General features: G+C 44.1%; 1 protein-coding gene across 1 annotated transcript; it reads left to right on the forward strand.

Moving 5' to 3' along the window:
• Positions 1-13,734: 13,734 nt before the first annotated feature.
• On the forward strand, positions 13,735-14,126 carry LOC133930634 (uncharacterized). Its single transcript, XM_062377319.1, has one exon. It carries the CDS (start codon positions 13,777-13,779, stop codon positions 14,065-14,067), a length of 291 nt encoding a protein of 96 aa, XP_062233303.1. The 5' UTR covers positions 13,735-13,776; the 3' UTR covers positions 14,068-14,126.
• The last annotated feature ends 7,382 nt before the right edge of the window (positions 14,127-21,508 follow it).

The following is a 21,508-nucleotide window of genomic DNA, read 5'->3' on the forward strand; positions in this document are numbered from 1 at the left end:
GAATATATAGAGAGTTCCAACGGTCACCATCTCCGTAGCAGACTAAGTGGCAAAGGGTGGAGGGTGGAGGGTGGTGGTGCCACCATCTCGCTGTCGTCCTCCCTCGCTGGTGTTAATTCCGTGTATTCACAAGGAAGGTTAATATTATGTGATGAAGGAGTGTTATTGGAGAGTGACATGTCTCTTTTTAATATTATGTGATGAAGGAGTGTTATTGAAGAGTGACATGTCTCTTTATGTGATGAAGGAGTGTCATTGGAGAGTGACATGTCTCTTTTTAATATTATGTGATGAAGGAGTGTTATTGGAGAGTGACAGGTCTCTTTTTAATAGACACAATGAAAGGGTATGAAGTCACTTAACAAAAAGGCATGTTTCTTTGGTAAAGACACCTTATTGCTAATTGATCACTAACTGTAATCAAATTCTAACACCCCTCTTGATCAATTATCGGTAATGTAAACTTCTTGTTGAAAAATTCCTCTAAAACCCTATAAAAAAATATAAAGAGAAAATAGTATGTTGATATGCCATTAAAACTCTTTTAAAACCTAATAAAAAATGTAATGAGAAAATGATATGGCATATATTGATTATTGCTTCATTAAAGCTCATATGAGAAACCTAATAGGAAAACTCATTAGTGAGCTTAGAGAACAATAACTATGATCTATAGATCATATTAAAACCTCCAAAAACCTCTTATGAAAATAGGAGGAATAATGGTGATATGTTGTTAAAACTCCTTTAAAACTCAGTGAGAAAATAAGGAGAAAATGGTACATCATATTGTCGGCGTATCAGGAACCGGGGGTCCCCGAATCCCGAGACCAGGCCAGCAATCCGCCACGTGGCGCCATCCCGCGGGGTCTCCTCCGCGAGGCAAAAAAAGATTAAGTCCCGGGAGAGGGCGCTCGGGGCCACAGTCAGTGGTCCCCGAGGACCCAAGTTCCCCGATGATCTGCGAATTCTAAGTGCCGGGAAGAAAGTGCTCGGGGAGGTATACGGTGACCCCCGAGCACCCGAGTCCCCCGACGACCAGGAAAGCTAAGTAGCGGGAGAAGTGTGCCCGGGGCCACGAGCGGTGGCCCCGTGGGCACCCAAGTATCCCGAGGATCCACTGAAGGAAGTTCCGGGAGAGAGTGCTCTGGGACGCGTGCAGCGGCCCCCGAGGATCCGTACAAGCGTGCCCGGGAGAGAGTGCTCGGGGAGGTGAACAGTAGCCCCCGAGCACTCGGTTCTCTGAGGACCAAGAAAGGGCATTCTCGTGAGAGAGTGCTCGGGGAGGTGAACAGTGACCCCCGAGCACTCGGTTCCCCAACGACCCAGGAAGCCCCCTGACAGTGGCCCTCTGCAGGGGCTCACTGATGAGGTGTCAACCAGTCAAAGGCTCGAAGCCGCATTTAAGAGCGTGCGTGGCCTGTCACCTCCAACTGCTCCCGCCACGCTCGGTGTCAGTTCCTGCCACATTCTGGCAGAAGGGCGTGGGGTCATTAAATACACGGGTCCCATCCTGTGCCATCCGGCATGTCTCGGGATAACGTCGTGAGAGCCGAGGCGTTCCGTCTGCCGCGCTGCTATGGCAGGAGAACAAGACAGGACGAGCACGCCAAGCCGCTCTGCGGCTGCCCGGTGGGTCCTCCCCACGGCACCCGTTGCCAGTGCATTTATGGTGACGGATGACCGGGCGCGGGGCGCATTTTCCACCCCCAATCACTTCGCACAGAGGCTATGATGACGCCTTTTCCATTTATGGTGCCTTGGAACTCGTGCCTCCCCTTCGGGGCACACTACTGTCGAAAGGTATTTAAAGCAGCCAGCAGCAGCGGACAAAGATAGGCTAAGAATATCAGAACAGGATGAATCTCGGCACAATCTCTGAACAAGCTTGACAAGTTAGACAATCTCTCAGAAGTAGGAAAATCCCAGAGGAAGTGGGTAGAGAAGATAAGAGAAGCCCAAGAGCACCCAAAGCCAACAGATACACGCAGACCGAAAAACAAGGAGCCCCAGGCTCTAGGATAGCCAAATATTCTTGTAACCAGCAACATCCTTGAGGGACATTCTCAGGACATTTATAGTATCCATACAGGAGTAGGGTGTTACGCCTCTGTGCGGTCCGAACCTGTCTAAACACCAGTGCATTTACTTCGTTCCGCACTAGATCATTCCACCCCGCCGGCCATCGCATTTATACCCATTTATTTCTCCGGCGAACATATTCAGGATCATCCCTCCGGCCGAATCTCTAAAAAGGGGTCCCTCAGGATCCCTGCGACAGGAGTTAACCCTCCGACACATATATTAATTATTGTCTCTTTGTAAACTCATATGAGAAAACCTTTAAAAGGAAAAATCCATAAGCAAGTTTAGAGAACAATATATATATCTTTGATACCTCATTTAAAAACCAAAATAAGAGATATGACATTTGATCTTTGTAGATATTGCCTTCTTAAAAACCTTATATGAGAAATCGTATAGGAAAAACTCATAAAGAAAAAGAGTGCAATATAATATGAACATGTTATTATTTAGAGATCAACTCTATCTGAACCTTGTAAATCTCGTAGTCGTCATATACCAATTTTGTGAATATTGGAATATGGAAGTTGGTAAGGACTTAGTAAATAAATTAGCGAGGTTATCACATGATTTAGTTTGTAAGATTTCTATCTCCCATTATGAGGGTAGAACAATTTAGGAGTAATATGTTTTGTAATATTGCTCTTTATATAACATGTTTGTATTTGAGCAATGCATGCAGAATTATCTTCATAGATAATTATTGGTTGGTGATTCAATAGAATCAATACTACATGATGTATGTGTTTTATCATTCTGCGAAGCCATACATATGTATGTGATGTTTCAAAATGATAGGTGGAAATAGCCATTGGAATCTGTTTTGATGACTCATATGAGATGGATATATCACCATGGAATCAGTCTGTGAGCTGGCATTATGGGAATCAATTATATGGCCAGAATCTGGATATCCCACTATAGTTATATCTTGATTTTTCTGATAAGAAACCTAGATCTTTAGTGCCATAAAGATATCTGTGGATATGCTCTTTAACTCCCACCTAATGGCGTTGTTAGAGCTACGCTATTTAAACTCGTAAGTTATCTGCAAATGCAATATTAGACCTATTGCGATTTGCAAGATATATGAGCACTTTGATTGCACTAAGATATAAAACTTTAGGTTCAATATATTTTCATTGTCAACCCAAGGTATGAATGAATCTTGATTTATATTTAGGGATTAAATGATCATAAGTGCTTTGATAGATATGATTGTCTAATATTATTTGGATATTGGTGGATTGATAGATACATATTCCTGAAGGAATATGCTTAAGTTGCAGACTTAAGCGAAATTTAGTTTTAACCAAATCATTCATCTCAAATTCCATTTTAAGATGATTACATACTTTATCGTGTGTAGTTTGGAGATGATATAAAATCCAATTGGGATTTTATTATGAACACACATATGCAATCATTGGAGTAACCCTCATGTGGAAGAAAATCATTTAGTCAGTTGTACCACAATCAACTTAACTGCTTGAAGTTATGGAATGACTTTAAGTTGTACACAATATATATTGCGATTTGTATTTAGATTCAGAATGCGAAGTCTATTAGGGACTTATATGTCCGAATCTATCCAATTCATTTGATCTACTAATGATATTGAATATGAGAATATAATTTTCACACATACCATGGGGTATGTAACATCGTAATTGATGCCGGGTCTCTACGTGAACCCTTGTGCTACTAGCTTAGCTATTTCACCACCTTATATAATAAAAATTCATTTTGCTTCTGTAGGGAAGACATAGGCGTAGGTATTACTTTTGTGAATACCTATCTTTTTGTAAGCGAATGCAATTCTACCTCAATTGCTTCCTTATATTTGGTCCAGTCCGAGTGCTTGAGACACCCTGCCATGGCCATGGACTTTGGCCTAGATCCAATTGAAGATCTTCTACAATTTTCGTGGAGAAATATTTATCGATAATTTGTAGTCTTTAGTATTGATTGATTCTATGAAATTAATATAGTTTGTGGAAATAATATCCCATTTAACTCCGTATATTTCCCAAAACAATACAGTTAGGATGTTCCTAGGACCCAGCGTCTGAATTTGTGTACATATTTGTACTGGGCATTTGGATGTTGAACATTCGTAGGCGTTTAGATAATAAATATCCACAAGGTGTCTATCAACTTGATGTTTATTTGCATTTACTGTTGTGGAGGAGAGATTCCTCTGTTTTTGCAATAGCTTGCAAGAAGTATTATCCTTTGTGACCATACTTCTTCCTCTCTTATTTTGATTTGAGAGATGAGTAGTTTTGTTTGGTACCTCCACTCTTTCTGGTACATTCCTAATAGGAATATAGGATTTGGTGACACCTTTGTTGTCAATAAATGCATCTTGGCAAGCTATCAATATATTGCAAATGCAAGATATTCTGAATAAGGATTCAGATCTCATGTACGTGGATATGAGGATTGAATGTAAATATGTGTGACATTCTCTTATGATTTCTGATATTTTTTTGTGATATTAATCTTCCTCTAATACCGGAAATTATCCTCAAAATATTATGAGCATAAGACAATGAATATGTTCCTTGTGATGGATACGAGATATTATATGATTGGCGAACAATTATACATCTTTGGATCCCCAATGCCCTTTGATGTATCCTATTGGGTGATGATATCAGTACATGCAGAACATAACCGATTCACAGATGAGAAATATTTGGCTGAGGTCAAATTTCTACGCATTAACTACAACGGAGGGAGTGTATGATTGCAGTTGGATGAATTTGGTTTAATGATGCGGTGTGTAAAGTCGCATGTCACTAACAAGATGTTAGCAAATTGCAATTCTATAGTTGGTCATGTAAATGATTTGATTCTCTTGATCAGAAATTCAGCTAGATCATTATGAATGTGTACATAGTGTATTTAATGTAGTAGTTCCCAAAAACCAAACAATAATTGAATGCACGTTATGGAACGGCATTATCCATGTGAGTGGATTTGATCCTACGTCTAGGATAATTTTGCTCTAATTTTAATTATTTGAGCAACGAGTTTAGCATAAGTGTGGCACATGTGTGACTATTTTGTAGATGCATCAATCAGTATTGTAGAGTACCTAGATGGTCCATAATATTGCTGAATAGAACCATATTTATGTTCTTGAATGCGTTCAAGAAATTGGATGGCGCATTATGAATTTTAAGGTAAGAGGGCCTTAAAATTAATTTTTTCTCTGTGACACATGTGGTGCACACAAATATGAAAATTTTGGGAATACTGTGACCAATAGAATTGTTAATAATTTTTCTCATCATCTCTAAGGTAGAATGACCAAGGCAATAATGCCGAGTCTTGATTTGATCAAGATAGAAAAATTATTTTGTACGCAATATATGGTACATGTTTGGTGTATGTATAGTACAATCCAGATGGTATATAGGGAAGCTTGCCATATCCTTTGATTAAGAAGAGAAATTCCTCTTTATTGTCATTATGACTTTCAATATGAAAACCATTCTAACAGATATCTTTATAACTTAGTAAGGTACGGGTTGAATTGGGATAATATAGAGTATAATCGATTATGAATTGAGTACCTATAGGGAGAGTAATTATAGCACGATCAGAACCAACATTCACTACAATGCGTCCAGCGATTATCAAAATATTTTCTTATCTCTTAGTAAGAGTTTGAAAATATTTTGGTTCCTAGTACTATAGAGTTTGTGGTACATATGACCATAAGGCATATTTCTTCCACCGTCGGATTGATTCCCGTAAAAATCTATATATAGAAATGAAGAATTTAATATAAAATTCTTTATCAGATATATAGAATACATACAAACTTATTTAGTATCATAAGTGCTGTTACAATATTGTATTATAACACTTAATAGGACGTAGATAACAATGCATCTAAGGAATTAGGAAACTAGTTAAGATCTCCAAACATGTCATGCGAAACAAATTCGACAAACATGTTTTCCATGTTCATAGGATTTTCTGGTTGCAGAAGAGTCTGGTTATTACTTGGTTCTTGTAGAACTTGTTGTAACAACTAGCCTTCTTGGTGGAGTCAGTTTGAAGATTTGAAGCAGTTCTTGAGCAGGTCGGTTACGTCCCACAAATTGAAATACAGATCAACTAAATGTCTCGTGATGCGGCATTTCTTAGTGGAGTGTGTGTAGCATCCGCACTTGCGACAAAACATTATATTTATCATGTTTGGAAATACATTGACCCTGATCCGGTGCACAGGGCTTCTGCTTCTTGTTGCGTTTACGTTTACCATTGAAGTCCTTTGGATGGTATCTAAAAAAGCCACCGAACTTATTGTTATTCTGGATATCAGCGTATACTTCAGGTAAAGGAGTAGCGCCAATTGGATGCTGATTATGATTCCTTAGAAGGAGATCATCATGCTTTTTGGCCTAAAATAATACATAGATTAAGTCAGAATAAACATGGTATTCTCTTTCACGGTATTATTATTCTAAGATCCTATCAGCGGGAAGCATAGTAGCTCTATCTTTTCCGCATTTGTAGGTTCTTGTTCGTAGAAACGCAATTTTGAGCAGATTTTATGAACAACATGATCGTAATCTCCGACAGACATAAAGTCTCGAAGTCAGAGATGTGTCTATTTATGATTTGCATTGGGCTGAATGACTGTCATCTGCTGTTCATATCTAGCCATAGAGTGCTCGGATTCTCTTCTGTCAGATACTCATATTTGAGATCCGGATGGATATGGTGCCTTATTATGTATAAAGCTCCATATTTAACTTGATCTGGTAGCGATAGATCTCTCTCTTGGGGAGGTTAGAGTGCCGCTACTATCTGTGGGACGCAAGACTGACCTTGACGTCAATTGCCCATGTTGGATAATTGTGACCATCAAGCACGAGTTCATCGAAGTCTTAGCCGGTCATTGTATCGTACATGGATTTTGAACCATAGATTTGATTAATTTACTGTAGGTAAATTAAAAATTGTCATGGTAATCTTGTAATAATGGTGCAAAATTTGTAAAGTCAAGTTGATACTTAAATTACATGGTATAGACATCAAATTATGTAGCTAGTACGTTGAAGATAATCACCAAATCTAGTGTAGATCTTGCAGTAGTAGGAGACATAATTTGATATTTGTCAGTAAACGCCTATATTTCTATTACCTTGTGTTATACTAAGTAGAATATTTGGAAGAACACGTTGAAAGTAGTTATTAAGTTAAGATGATAAAATATAGATATCACAGTAATAGTGGATAATATGCAAATACGCAGTAGATGCCATTCCATTACGTTATGTGTCACAAATATTAAATGGAGGTAATCACATAATAAAAAAATGGTGTAAACTGTATAGCAATGGTTTAACACTTTGGCGGTAGTAAAAAAAAATAGTGTAGACCGCACAATAGTGGTGCGAATAATTCGCTGTGATGAGTATAATCTGCAAATATTACAGTAGATTTCATAACATCCACGACCTTATGTTATACCGATATTAGTTGAAGTAGTCACTTAAAATTTTGCATTGTAATTCTGCAAGAAAATTCTCAATTGTAAAATTAACACAATCATTAATTCAACTGCATGTTATAGGGAATACTTAATAGCAAATACATTGAACTTTACAGATTTTACAGAAAAACAGTGTCTAGAATGCATATTTACATGATGTAAATATAATACCGTGCAATACATTTAAAAACAGAGGGTTAAATGTAAAACAACAATTCAATGTATTTTTTAACGCAATCAAACAAAAACGCGGGGTGTTTTCTGTAAAATGCCATTGGCCTCAAGCCGCATAGAACAAGGCAAGGCCTGATGGGGCTCAGCCCAGGTTGCCTTGGTCCATTCGGCCTTTAGAGGCCCATTCGGCCTGGGGGACCGCCCCATATAAAAGGGATAGGGGGGTGGGGTTAGGGATTCCACCCCACTCGCCCGGTGCCCTGTGAGCCGCCGCCGCTTATAGTGGCCGTCGCGCCAGCCGCGCTCGGACGCCGGCTGTTGGTTGCCACACCGCTACGGCTTGTCCATTGGCCAGCTGTCGCCGGATGGGGCCGGCGCGCAGCTGGTGGCGGCGGGATTGCCAGCCGTGCGCCGCCGTTCTTGGGCTTGTGAGCCGCCGGTGTTGGGTGGTGCGGGGCGCCGCCACCAGGAGGGCGAGGAGCTGCTGGGTGGAGGCTGGGCGTTGCCGGAGGGCGGAGTTCCACAAGAGGGTAGAGGACGGAAGTGTGGGGGGCGTTGCCGCCTCAAGAGGAGGCTGCCGCCGGAGTGCGGTGCAGCCGCGCCGCCGGGCTGTGGACGGGCTTAGGCTCAGAGGCGAAGCGTGGGTGGCGGCAACAGCAGGGAACCTCACGCCGGCGCAGGCTCAGAGGCCGCGTCACGGCGACGGTGCTCGCCGGCGGCGGCACGAAGGCCAACCGCAGGGAGGCGCGACGATCCTCAACAGCAGCGGCACGGGCGTTCGCCCATCTCCCCGTCCAGGAGCGGCGGCATCATCGGAGGCAGCGGCCAGGGCTCCGCCCCATCTCCCCTCTGCGCGCCCCTTTGCCGTAGATCGATCTCCTCCTTTATATAGGTCCCAGTACAAAGAGATAAAGCTCAAATCAGTTGGGATTGGGGAGGATTCGGCCGGCCGGGGAATTCAATCCAACTTGGGTTCAAATCACCTCGAGGTCGCATAGAGATAAGATGGGATTCGATTAGGATTGGACTTAAGCTCGCGTATCCGGCCGGATTTCTCGGGAGCTTGGATTGCGCGACTTCGCCGGAGGCGAATTGGATTTCGGGAGCTGGGGATAAGAGGCGGCTTGGCGTTCTGCTCTGGAGATTGAGGCAAGCGGCCGGAGATAGAAGAAAGAGGAGAGAGCACCCCTGGCCCGTGAAGAGCAAAGGAGGGAAAGGCCATGTGGGCCGGGCTAACTGGGCCAAGCGGGAGAGAGAAGGGAAAGACCGGCTGGGAGGAGAAATGAAGCGGCCTGGGCCGCGGGAGCGGGCCGGCTTGGACCGAGGGAACTGGGAGAGGAGTGGGCCATGCATATGGGCCGAAGAAGGAAATAGCAGCCCAAACTTCTTCTCTTCTTTTTTTATTTTTTAGATTGGTACATACATATATATATATGTATGTATGTATGGGTATATCGTGGGAGTTTACGGCAAAATGCCATCGTACCAACATTTCTATTGTATATCCACTATTTTAACTATGAACTCATGCCAAGCAATTAACTTATTTCCCACTAGCGCCGCTTAGGACACATTCACGGTATCTGTCAATTCTGATCGCTCATGCGAATGATCCTTACTGCAACAGGGGACATTCGACAGCATAGCCGTGCGCTCTTATTACACGCGTCACCTAATTATACATCGGTTGACCTTGCCACCTTGGCGCGAACGGTCCACGTGAAAGTAGACTGAAAGCAGAAACAACCCAGCTTGACACCTCGGGCCGTTACGAGCCTTGCAAAGGCAAGCAGAGGGAGCTGTTAGTGCAACGAACAAAGAACAGGAACCAAACCATGAGATCAATCACGAGGCGAGCAAACCTTTCAGGAACTCGACGAAACTTAGTTCCTGCCGCCCAACAAGTAGTCCCGGAGCGCCCTCGCAATGGCCTCGCCGACCCTTGCCGCTCTCGGGAACTGGTCGGCGACAAACGCCAGCAGCGAGAGCCACGCGCCGAGGACGAAGAGCAGGAACGCGAGGAGCGCGAACGCCGGGTCATCGGTGCCGGAGGGGTCCGCGAAGGCGTAGATGACCGCGGACCCGGCGATCGAGATGAGGAGGACGTTGGAGTCGTTGGCGATGACCAGGCGCCGAGCTCGAACGCGGGGAGCGGCGGGGCGCCTGTTGGCGTGGGCGATCGCGTGTCGGAGCAAGCCGGCGGGCATGTGCGGGTCGATAGCCGCTGCCGGGTCCGCCATTCCACTCGGGACGGGAGCACTAGTACTTCCTATCTGCTGCCTCTGGCTTGAGGCATTGAGGCGACGATGGAATATAAATAGACAGGTAACAAGGTGAGGTAACAGTATCAAGGTCCTGGTCTTCGTCGCAGAAAAGTTGCTAGGTCACCGTCGCAGAAAAGCAGCAAGATCACCATGTCGACCGTCCGGTTTACTCTGTCTTATGTGTGGTGCAGTTCCCAATACATGATGAGGTCAGAGGATAATATGATGAGTGGATAACATGATGAGATCAGAGGATATACATGTTTTCAGACTCCGGAACCATGTTATCAATCACGACCAGACATATCAGTTATATAAGTCTATAATATATATTAAGTACCTAAGTACATATATGTGAGTCATGTGATATCATCATATTATGTATGAGATTAATTTCAATATAATCATGTAAGCCACCAGCCTGCAGAGCTGATCTTACAAAGTAAACCTAGCTATTTCACCATGTGATATACCCAGGCTAAAACATGTGCGTGTATATAAATTCCAGTATAGTATATCTCAATCAATTCATCTATTGTATTACAGTACAGTCATACTCAGCACTTCAGATATTAATTACTTGAGTTAAATTATATGTCTCATGTTTTCCGTCACATACAATAGTTAAATAAATATTTCCACATTGATACCTCGTGCCAGCCCAAGATCTAGTATTCCGTGCCTCTGGCTGGGTGGTTCTTATCTTCCGTGTACACTGTTACCTTAAAAAAATAAGATTATACAATTTGAAACTGAACAATTAATTCGTTATGTTAATGATTTTGACCATAAAGGTTTAGATTCTACATATCATTCTCACAATAGATATCATATTAGAAAATAAGCAGTTATTCATTGATATATCATGAATTTATCAACGAAAACAATCTTCCGTGTAAGATTTCAAAGAGGACAGTTAAATTTTGAATAATACTCTGTCATTCTAAAATAGATATAATTTTAAAAAAATTGACCACTTATACTCACAAAGCTATTAGATGTCGCACATGAAAATAATACTATTAGATTTGTCATGAAAAATACTTTTACATCATTATATTTTTATCAATTTTTATAAAAAATAGTCATGAAAAGTAATTATCAAATATATGTATTGAGACCATGCGGATGTCCTAAATGATGAGTATAAAAAAACAGAGGTGGTACTTGTTTGGAAATGCATCTAATATGTGAAAACTTGCCAGCTGAAATACAGTTTTAAGGCTCAACATTACCTTACACACGCATAAAGCGCACGTTAAAAATATAACTTATACACATTTGCGCATGTTAGAACTATAACTTATACACACTTACTGAAGATATTTATGAAACATCATTTTCTGCAAGCGATAGTTACGTCTTTATCTTATTATGACCAACACACGTCTATTAAAAATATTCACAAATCATTGGGCTCTGTAAATGATAAACACGTCATTCTCTTATTATAATTTATAGACGCTTGAGACTATTAAAAACAATAGATTGTAGGAGGCTGGAAGTCGAACTCTCGACCGCTCGCATGACCGGCGAGCAGCCCATCGCGTGCGAATCCAGTTAATCATATGTCGAGCACTATCAGCGTGTTGCCCGTTCTTTTTCTTTTTTAAAAAAACGGCTGCCTGTCATTGAATACGTAAGGCAGGTGATGGATACTACATGATACGACAAAGAGGAGAAGATACTTTAGAGCAGGTTTAGCGTCGCGTGCCACAGCGCTATTGGCCAAAAGTTGCGTAGAGTTTCCAGCGCTGTGCCGCCAAGCATTTGCGTCTATTTCAGAAAATTTGACCGCCTCGGAACGAGACGTTAGATTTGGTTTGGACCCAAAATAAAGCGCAGGTACTGCTTTCATTTTTCCTTTTCTTTGCTCTTTCTTCACGATTTGTCAATTTCATAACTCACAAACGAACTCGAGTTTGATCTTGAAATTGTGTATGCGTATATGTCAACGTCTCCTCTACATGTGTGGATTTTTTTCCCTATTATTTCAAGACTTTTAAGCATGTTTCCACTGAGAATGTGGTTTCACCTAATATTTTCCTCAGTTGAACTTTCAAAATCGTTAGGAAGCAATTTCCCTCGTCGGAACACCGCCTTAGCCAGCCCGCACCATACAACTCCATCATCGCTATCAATCTATGGAACGCTTCGGCATCTTATACAGTATCATCTTAATCCCAACCGGTTTTTATAATGTTTCAGGCCTAGCAAACTTTTACAGCCATTAGGTTCATAGAATATATATGCATCTATTTGACAAACAGAAGCTTGCTTCGGCTCAATATCAATAAGCTCTTTTCACGCCGTGGTCAAACAAGACTTACATTAAGGTAGTGTTTGGTTAGAGCTATTGTAATCCGATTCGATTACAATGGGTAATATGTCCTATTTTGTTGTTTGTTTCAGCCCTATATGTAATCGACTCTCCCGTAATCAGATACCACACTATAGAAAATTGGTACCGTTCCCACCCGAGTGTTATCGCCTCCATACCAATCTTCTCCGCTCGTACTTGTTTGCCATCGCTGTCTCCTTGACGGCCACCCATCCCCACCACCTCCTCCTCGTCCTTCAGATCTGGTCTCCGCACCCCTTCCTCCTCTAGATCCGGTCTCCACACCGCCGCTGATGGCCAAAGATCCCGCGAGATCCAGTCATTGAAGCTCGTATGCGGAATGGATCAACGGAGCGACGATAGCATGGATCGGGGAGCATGCCGAGGGCATGACGACGTGGACCGGCAAGGACACAGTGGCCACCGTCGGGATCTGTGCGAGAAAGGGGAAGAGGGGTCGCCGCCGGAGCCGCTCGCGGTCGGGGATGATAGGCCGAAGTCATCGCCATTGGATCTAGCCGTTGGCGGCATCAAGGCCGTCCAGATCGACGCGGGTGAGGGCGCTGCTAGATCAGCGCAAGGCAGAAAGGGGAGGGGCTCGCCGATGCGTCAGCTAGCTCATGGTTCTCCCTGGCGCATTGGCAGCGTCGACAAAAAGAGCCTCACGTAAGGTCAACGGGCAGCTCACCACCACCACCATGAGCAACTTCTCCTTGAGGTGTGTGCTCCATTGGTTCTTGGGGCTTGAATGACATTTATGTTTACATTACCAACATGAACCAAACAAAGTTTGTATTCCGTTACATTGTTACCATTCCCAGCGTCTTCTAATACCATTTACGTTCGCGTTTGTATTTGCCAACCAAACAGCATCTAAGTTAATTCGTTAGAACACAAACTGCAGTTCTTAACCAACTTATGCCCGTCTATCAGTAGCATCAAATTAAAAAATGGAAATCAGCGACGCCGTAAAGGAATGGATAAGACGAGCTCCTGATTCCCGTATATCCTACGCTGTTTTGCTCCATAGTTTTGTGCCTAATCGAATTCCCCCATGGTGAAAGTTGCAACTGCTAATTTTTAACTATGGAGAGCGAAGATGATGAGCAGATCCTGCTATTCGATATGTTTATGTTGACTTGCTCCATCACGTTGATTCACCAAATGCTCCATTTTTTAAGAGGAGCCAACATGGCTTGGCCAATGCAAGCTAGTACAGACAACTGATGTGAACACCAGTCCTGAATCGCTTTTCATCTTTCTTCCAGACAAGTACAGCGTCGTTCCACCGACGAGGTTCCTATAAGACGACCAAAGCCTTCCCCTCCGAAGGCACACAGACAAAAGCATACTCCACCTCCACAGCCCCGGAGCCAAGGCCAAGCCGCCGCTACATGGCCGACCGAGGAGAGGCTGCCGTTGTCCCTGGAGACCGCGACCGTCTCCGGAACCTCTTCCTCGACGCCGCGCGTGTGCTCATGCTGTACGGCACGGCCGTGGCCGTCGCAACCCTGGGGAGCCCCGGCGCCACCGCCACGCAGGCCTTCGTCGGGCTCCTCCTCTGGCTGCTTGGAGTGTGCTTCCTGGCTCTCGTGCCCGCGGTAGGTCGGTTCCCACGAGTCGCATTAGTCCCCGCCGCCATGGCCAACGCCGTCCTGAAGCACTCGTTCACTCTGTGGAACTAGCTCGACCTTGCAGATGGTGCTGCCGGTACGCTTTGGTGTTCTTTTGCTAGTCAATAAGTATGATCATATATGCTCTTCGCGTTTTCTGTTTCTGCTTGCTCTGTTTCTGAGGGTGCACTGTTGTTGTATACTTCTTTGTCCGATGAAGAAAGTTTTATTAACTTTTTATACCTGTGCTCGCCATGGAAATGAAAGTTATAACACTGTTGTTGTATACCTGTGCTCGCCATGAAAATGGAAGACGTTTTAAGCTTTGAAGTCACTGGTAGGCTCTGATGGTGTGCGGATTAAAAGAAGCAGAGTTTTTTTTAAAAAAAACAGTAAACGAAGCAGTGTGCTGTGTCCGGGACAGGAGATATGCTCATGTTTTTCTTTCTTAATCAACATCGTTTCGCACTTTTGTGCTAACTGCTAAGTCGTAAGCACACATGCGCTAGCAGCTTTAACGGCAGAGAATTGTGGCGCGCCAATATCATCTGGAGGTTCTTTTCTTTTTCTTTCTTCCATTGCAGTGTTACAGTGCCCAAAGGTGCTGGGTAACACAAAATTTGGTACGGAATCCCGGCAGGTTGACCCTCCGGCCGGTCTCATGACTCATGAACAAACGTGCGAACTAGGAGCATAAGACAAGAACATCATTCGCAAAGGAGATGAGACCCCACTGGCCAGTGCCCGCTGCAAGCCTATTTGGTTAGCTACCACATACTGCCGGATTTTTTATCGCTCAATCTTAGACAAGGTTTGGTAAAGATATAAGTCTATGATAAATATGATCAAAGGTTGAAAGAACCGTATCACGTTGAAGCTATATCAACAAACTAAGCAGCTACTATAGAAAAATCTGGCGAAGTGTAATAGCGAAGCAACCAGCCTCTAGTTCTAGCATGCAGCCGCAGCTCTAACTGCAGAAGCAGAACCGTGGCGCGCCAACATCTTCCTTGTGTGTGTTGTAGAAATATTAGTGATTTGTGATACAGGTAGTGAGCTAATTAATTTAGTGTTTTCAGTTGAATTTTGATCCCTCCGATCCGATCCGTTTCATTTGTCGTGCTCTGATTTTATCTTGTTTGTTGGCTTTGGTCATTGTGTCGGCGCGTGGAGAGGCGGTGTGGACGAGGGGAGGCGAGCAGCCAGGCACTCCACCCGTTGTCCCGTTCTCCCTGCTACCGATCCCCCGATTCCAACACCCAGGCAGGTAGAATTACTAAAACACTCATTTATTCATTTTATCATGGCAAATAAAACTAAAACTAAATTAGCTTGACATTTGAAAATTGTGGGTGCATCCCATTAGTAAGTACTTACATCTGTCTATATGACTAGACTCTGTTTGGCATAAGCTGAAATAAACAGTATGATTTATTGTTGATTTTTGAAAAGTTGAAAAGTTAATTTCTGATAAAATGAACTAAAAGCTGATAAGCTGGTTGAGAGTATTTTTTCTAAAAACTAGTGTGCTGAAAACTTAAAAATTTCTCGTAAAAATCAACAGTTTTTGGTATAAGTCATAAACAGCTTTCAGCAAAAATTGTTTTTCAGCAAAACTCATAAATTTCAGCTATGCCAAACATAACCTATGTTGAAATTATCTGTGCCTACATTATAATGCAAACTTGTGTTTTCCTCCTGTAAGTTAATGAATTACAGTTTATGTATTCACTGTCTGCAGAAATATTTTTATGTAATTTTCTCTTTTTGGTACTGTATTTTCATATCAATGGCAGTTTATGGAGATATACTTATTGATGCATTCTCGACAAATACGCACGCAACTCCAAACGGCGGCGGCCCGCACGTATGCGCGTAGATCAACGGCAGCGCGGCGGCGACCAGCGTACCGCACCAGCGGGCAAGCCGCGGCACGACAGCGGCTAGCACACCACGCCCGCATGCATGGATCGCCGGTGACGGCACGGACGCGGATTGATGGCTCACCGGCCCGCCAAACACGCGCGCGCGCGTACAGATGTACGCACAGCGGAAACACGCACCGGCGCATTGATTAGCACGGCGAATACAGATCAACGGCGAGACGCCGGACACGCACGCGCAGCAGCACAACTACGGCAACAGTACAAGCATCCGGCCATCAGCTCAATGGCAGCACGGCAGCGGATCGCAGCAGGTCAGTACATCTGCCACAGATCAATGAACTCGACGCGAGCGCACGGCGTCAGAGACTCGCGCGGCCGGAGACCAACCTAGCTTCAACAGCAACGGCATGAAGCCAGCCGGAGCACGTACGCGTCCACGGCGAGAACACCAGAGCATGAACGCTTCAATGGCCACGGCGTGAGCGCCGGCCGGAGCTTCAATCAACGGTAATAACACGTCAGCCGGGGATAGCACCCACGCAGCCGCGCACACGCATATACCGGAATACCTCGATGGAAACAGCAAGAAGGCTGACCGGAGCGTCTCGACGGTAGTGGAACAAGCACGAGGGCGGCACAGAGCGCGACAATCACAGAGGGTCAGCGCGACGGCGCGACACACTCGTCAGCAACAAACAAGCAAACCGCAATCCAACTCAACGGCGGCGTCGCACAGCACCAACCGGAGCCAACCTCCCTCCCTCCCTGTGGTGTTCTTGGCCGCTAAATAGATCTCCTAAATTTTAGGTCATTTAAAATTTAGAATGCGTGTAAAAATAAACAACTAGTCTAGAATCGCCGAGAGCCGGCCGGCAGTGAGCGCGAAGCGGGCCGTGTAAATCAAGTCCTGTCAATTTTGACGGACCAAAGCACCGCGAGGATACGTATTGGCTCGTGGATTATTGTGACGTTCGACTGCTCTGGATGGCATTCGAGGCACGCCGCACGCTGTATCCTGTTGTTACATCGGCGAAGCTGAGTGGTTTGAAATTTCGTACTGAACACTCGGTCACTTCACCATGTCCAATATTCCAATCACCCTGACGCCGCCCTGAAGCAAGGCAGGCATACGCGTACCTAAATCACCGAAGCAAGGCAGGTTTGAAATTTATGAAGGATTGGCTATCAACATCACTGAAGCTATCAACATTTCCTTCCCTTTCTCACGTCCATCTTTTTCTTCTTCCCTTTCGTTGACTAACCTCTCTCCTTCACCATGACATCCACCTTTATAAATTTCAGTCGATCACCTTGTTCCGAAACACCACCCGAGGTGCAACACCAAGTTCTGCTCACGCAAATGGGCGACCAGGGAGTGGCATACGTGCCTCGACCCGACGAGGCGGAGGTGATCCGTCCACGCGCCGCGCCCCCTGACCACGTTCAACGCCGCTTCCTCTACGCCGGCCGCATCCTCGTGACCTGCGGCTGGCTTGTCCTCACCTATGCCATCGGCAACCGCACCACGAACGCCGAGCATGAGCTCGTCGGCCTCACCCTGCTGCTGCTCGGCGTGTTCCTGATCGTGCTGTCGCTGGTGGCGAGCCAGTTCCCGGGAGCACGGGTCGGCGCCGCCGTGGCCGACGCCGTCCTCTTGTACTTCTTCGCACCTGCCGGGAACTAGCTTATGCACGAGTTAGCGCGGGCCTTGCGATCCCCGAATCCTTGTATCAAGGAAAAATAAAAATTATGCACCGTTAGTGTGGTTTAAGCTGTGTTAGAATGTGTTCCCCTGTTTCACTCTGCTTTTGCTGATTTTGTGTCTTCCAACGTTGTGTGGTTTGTGCATGTACTGGATGTCAAAATATGAGGTTATGATTACTATTACGATTTTCGACGTACAAATGAGCTGCTTATTTCAAGTTCCTCCACTCAAATTCTTGCTCTACAGTGTGCGAATACAGAAGTGTGCCGTGTTTCTTTCTTTTTTTGGGGCGAACAAGTTGTTTGACGTCAGAATCAGACGATTAAAGACATACTGCAGCTGACCTGTGAGAAGCACCAAATTAAACGCCCCCCACGAGCTGGTTTCAACCTAGAATTGTCAGTGTCATTTTTTTCGCGAACATGCAAAAAGCTTTACGTGTCGATTTTATAAAATGAATGCAAAGAAGCATGAGGTCATAGTACACAACAGGCCGTCGACATCGCAGGCCGCCGCGCCCGCCTCCAGGACCTCCTCCTCGACGCCGCGCGCGCGTTCATGCTGCTAGGAGCAGTCACCGGCTCACCGCCGTCTCATCCGTGGGGAGCCCCCGCGCTGACGCCACGCAGGCCTTCCTCGGCTTCGTCATCTGGCTGCTACGCGTGTGCCTCCTTTCGTTCGTGCCAGCGGCAGGCCGGTTCCCACAAGCTGATCCATCAGCCGGCGCCTCCATGGCCAACTCCAATGCCGTCCTCAAGCACTTGTTCACCCCATGGAACTAGCGCCATCTCGCATGGGCAGTGGGGAGCCGGGCTACGCTTTGGTGTGCTTTTGTTGGTCAATAAGGATCTCCATACTCTCTGCTTTTTCATCGTTTCTCTGTTATGCTGTCTCTCCTGGCTTGCTCTGTTCCAATTTTCCTAAGCATGTAGTGTTGTTGTGTTCGCTATGGAAGCTGTGTTATGTTGTTAAACCTGTAGTGTTCACCAGTAGGCCCTGTTCCTTTCTAGATGTTTTTTTGGCAAAGTATGGTCTTGATCGTAGGATTTTTTTATATAGATTTTTTTTTGAAATTCGAAAATTTTATATTGTTTTAAATATAAAAATTGCAAATATATGTCTTCATTTTGAAAATTGCATATGTAAACTTATGTCGTCCATTGCAGGAGCAACTGTGACCTGTATGAAATTTTTTTAATAGCATCATCTATACCACATAATTTTTTTTCAAATTTTTTATGATTATTTTAATAGTGTTTTGAATTTTGAGAGAATTAGAGCGCAATATTTTTATTTTTAAATATGTCGTCCATTGGAATGGCTACATGCAGGAGTCTAAAATTCAATTATTCAAAATGGGGGCATATATTTGTAATTTTTTTATTTAAAAAATAAAAAAATGTTGATCACTGTATGGAGCCAGAGTATCACTGTACGCTGGGTTCGTGCCCCCGTAGCCCAACTTCCAAGTCACATCCGTTTCAGCTTCCCTGGCCCAACCTGTGTAGGTTGGCCTGGCCTGGTATCCAGCGCGAAGCAGGCCATGTAAACCAAAAGCAACTAAATACTTATGGTTGTAGAATCGCTATTTATATTTTATCGAATGAGATATTCTAATTTCTTTTTTATAAATATAATGATTTAATTTTTTGTTTGGTTAGATGGATAGAACTTGGATGGGTTGGTCAAAATTTTATTAGTCCCGTTTATCATATATTTTATTTTTTATGAAAATATAATCATGCATGATCTTATTTTGTTAATTTAATTACAACAAATACAATGATATAATCGGATCATTCAAAACGTGTTAAAAAAATTATATTTACTCTAACCAATCAGAATATATTATATCAATAGAATAAAACTTATCCAGAACATAGATGACACCATCCAGTATTTTTTGACGAACGAGCGCATCTATCATCTCAATAAAATATTCCTTCAGGCTAGTCTTCCCCACTAAATTATCCCCTAACCAAACAACTTAAAAACCTTAATAATCATATCGCATCAAAGACCCATCCTATGAAACAAACACACGCACTCGGCTACTCCGTCTTATTGGCTCGTGGATTATTGTGGCGTTTGACTGGTTAGGACCACTTGTTGCTAGATCCGCGAGGCCGAGTGGCTTGAAATTCTAACCAAGCACCCGGTCACGGCCCTCGACCACGTTCAACGCTGCCTCTATTTCCTCCCCTTTCCCATATCCACCTTTCGTACCTTTCTCCTTCCCTTTCTTCTTCCCGTTCATTTTCACTTAACTAACTTCTCTCCTTCACCTTGGCATCCACCCTTATAAATTTCAGTCAGTCACTTTGTCCCGAAACACCACCCGATCGAGGTGCAACACCAAGTTCTGCACTTCTGCTCACGCAAATGGGCGACCAGGGAGTGGCTTACGTGCCTCGACCCGACGAGGCGGAGGTGATCGGTGCACGCGCCGCGCCCCTCAACCACGTTCAACGCCGCTTCCTCTACGCCGGCCGCATCCTCGTGACCGGCGGCTGGCTTGCCCTCACCTATGCCATCGGCAACCGTGCCACGAACGCCGAGCACGCTCTCGTCGGCTTCACCCTGCTGCTGCTCGGCGTGTTCCTGATCATGCTGTCGCTGGTGGCGAACCAGTTCCCGAGAGCATGGGTCGGCGCCGCCGTGGCCGACGCCGTCCTCTTCTACTTCTTCGCACCTGCCGGGAACTAGCTAATGCACGAGTTAGCGCGCGCCTTGTGATCCCCGAATCCTTGTGCCAAGGAAAATTAAAAATTATGCACCGTTAGTGTGGTTTAAGCTGTGTTAGAATGTGTTCCCCTGTTTCACTCTGCTTTTGCTGATTTTGCGTCTTCCAACGTTGTGTGGTTTGTGCATGTACTGGATGTCAAAACATGAGGTTATGATTACTATTACGATTTTCTACGGACAAATGAGCGGCTTATTTCAAGTTCTTCTTAAAAATACAACTTTATAATATGTTACGTACTTACAATCTATTCCAACTGTATATCTTTTTCACTAATACTTATTTATTCATTAATTCTCTCATATATCTTATATTTTTTAGCTACCCCTCTAACACGAATTTTAATATAAATAAACAGTCTTAATAAATTATACGTCGGAATGTTATTGTAAAAATTTCCTTCCCAAGTCCTCCACCCAAATTCTTGCTCTACTGTGCGAATATAGAAGTGTGCCGTGTCATTGTCACCAGCCCAGCCCTGTCGGCCGAAAAGTGCGATCACAGATCCACGCTAGATGCGCCGCACCGATGGGCAATAGCCAGCCAAGGAGCACTTCCTAATCACCACATCGGACCAGCCGTCGGCACCTCCTCCTGCGCTCATGCTGCTAGGAGCAGTCACCGCTGACGCCACGCAGGCCTTCCTCGGCTTCGTCATCTGGCTGCCACGCGTGTGCCTCCTTTCGTTCGTGCCAGCGCAGGCCGGTTCTTGATCATTGGAACTTTTTATTTATATATTTTTAAATAAAAAATTACAAATATACATCTCTATTTTAAAAAATGGTGTACCTAGACTTTTGTCCGTTGCAGGGACAAATAGCCTGTCGTCATTTCAACAGGTAACATGAATCTAGATTTCAATTATTTAAAACAGATACCTATATTTGTAACTATTTATTTATATATATATATATAATCTTGATCACTGTGTATCGAGCCAGAGTATCACGAATATATATATATATATGGACATGTAATCTTTATATATTAATATTAAGATTACATGTTCATTTGAAAAATAATTAGATCTATCCTACTGTCATTTGTTTAACGGGTGAGATTTTGTGAGAAATGTCTCATTCTGTCAGCGAATATAATAACCAGAGAGAGAAATGTCTCGTTCGTTTAGCGAGTAAGAATTTGATCTCGCTCGTTGAACGATATAGAACTTCATCTCGC

This window comes from Phragmites australis, chromosome 10 (assembly GCF_958298935.1).
Source record: "Phragmites australis chromosome 10, lpPhrAust1.1, whole genome shotgun sequence".
NCBI classification, from domain to species: Eukaryota; Viridiplantae; Streptophyta; class Magnoliopsida; order Poales; family Poaceae; genus Phragmites; species Phragmites australis.

What these genes read in the sequence shown, in the direction of transcription:
- LOC133930634 (XM_062377319.1), top strand. Translation starts at nt 13,777, where the DNA reads ATGGCCGACCGAGGAGAGGCTGCCGTTGTCCCTGGAGACCGCGACCGT.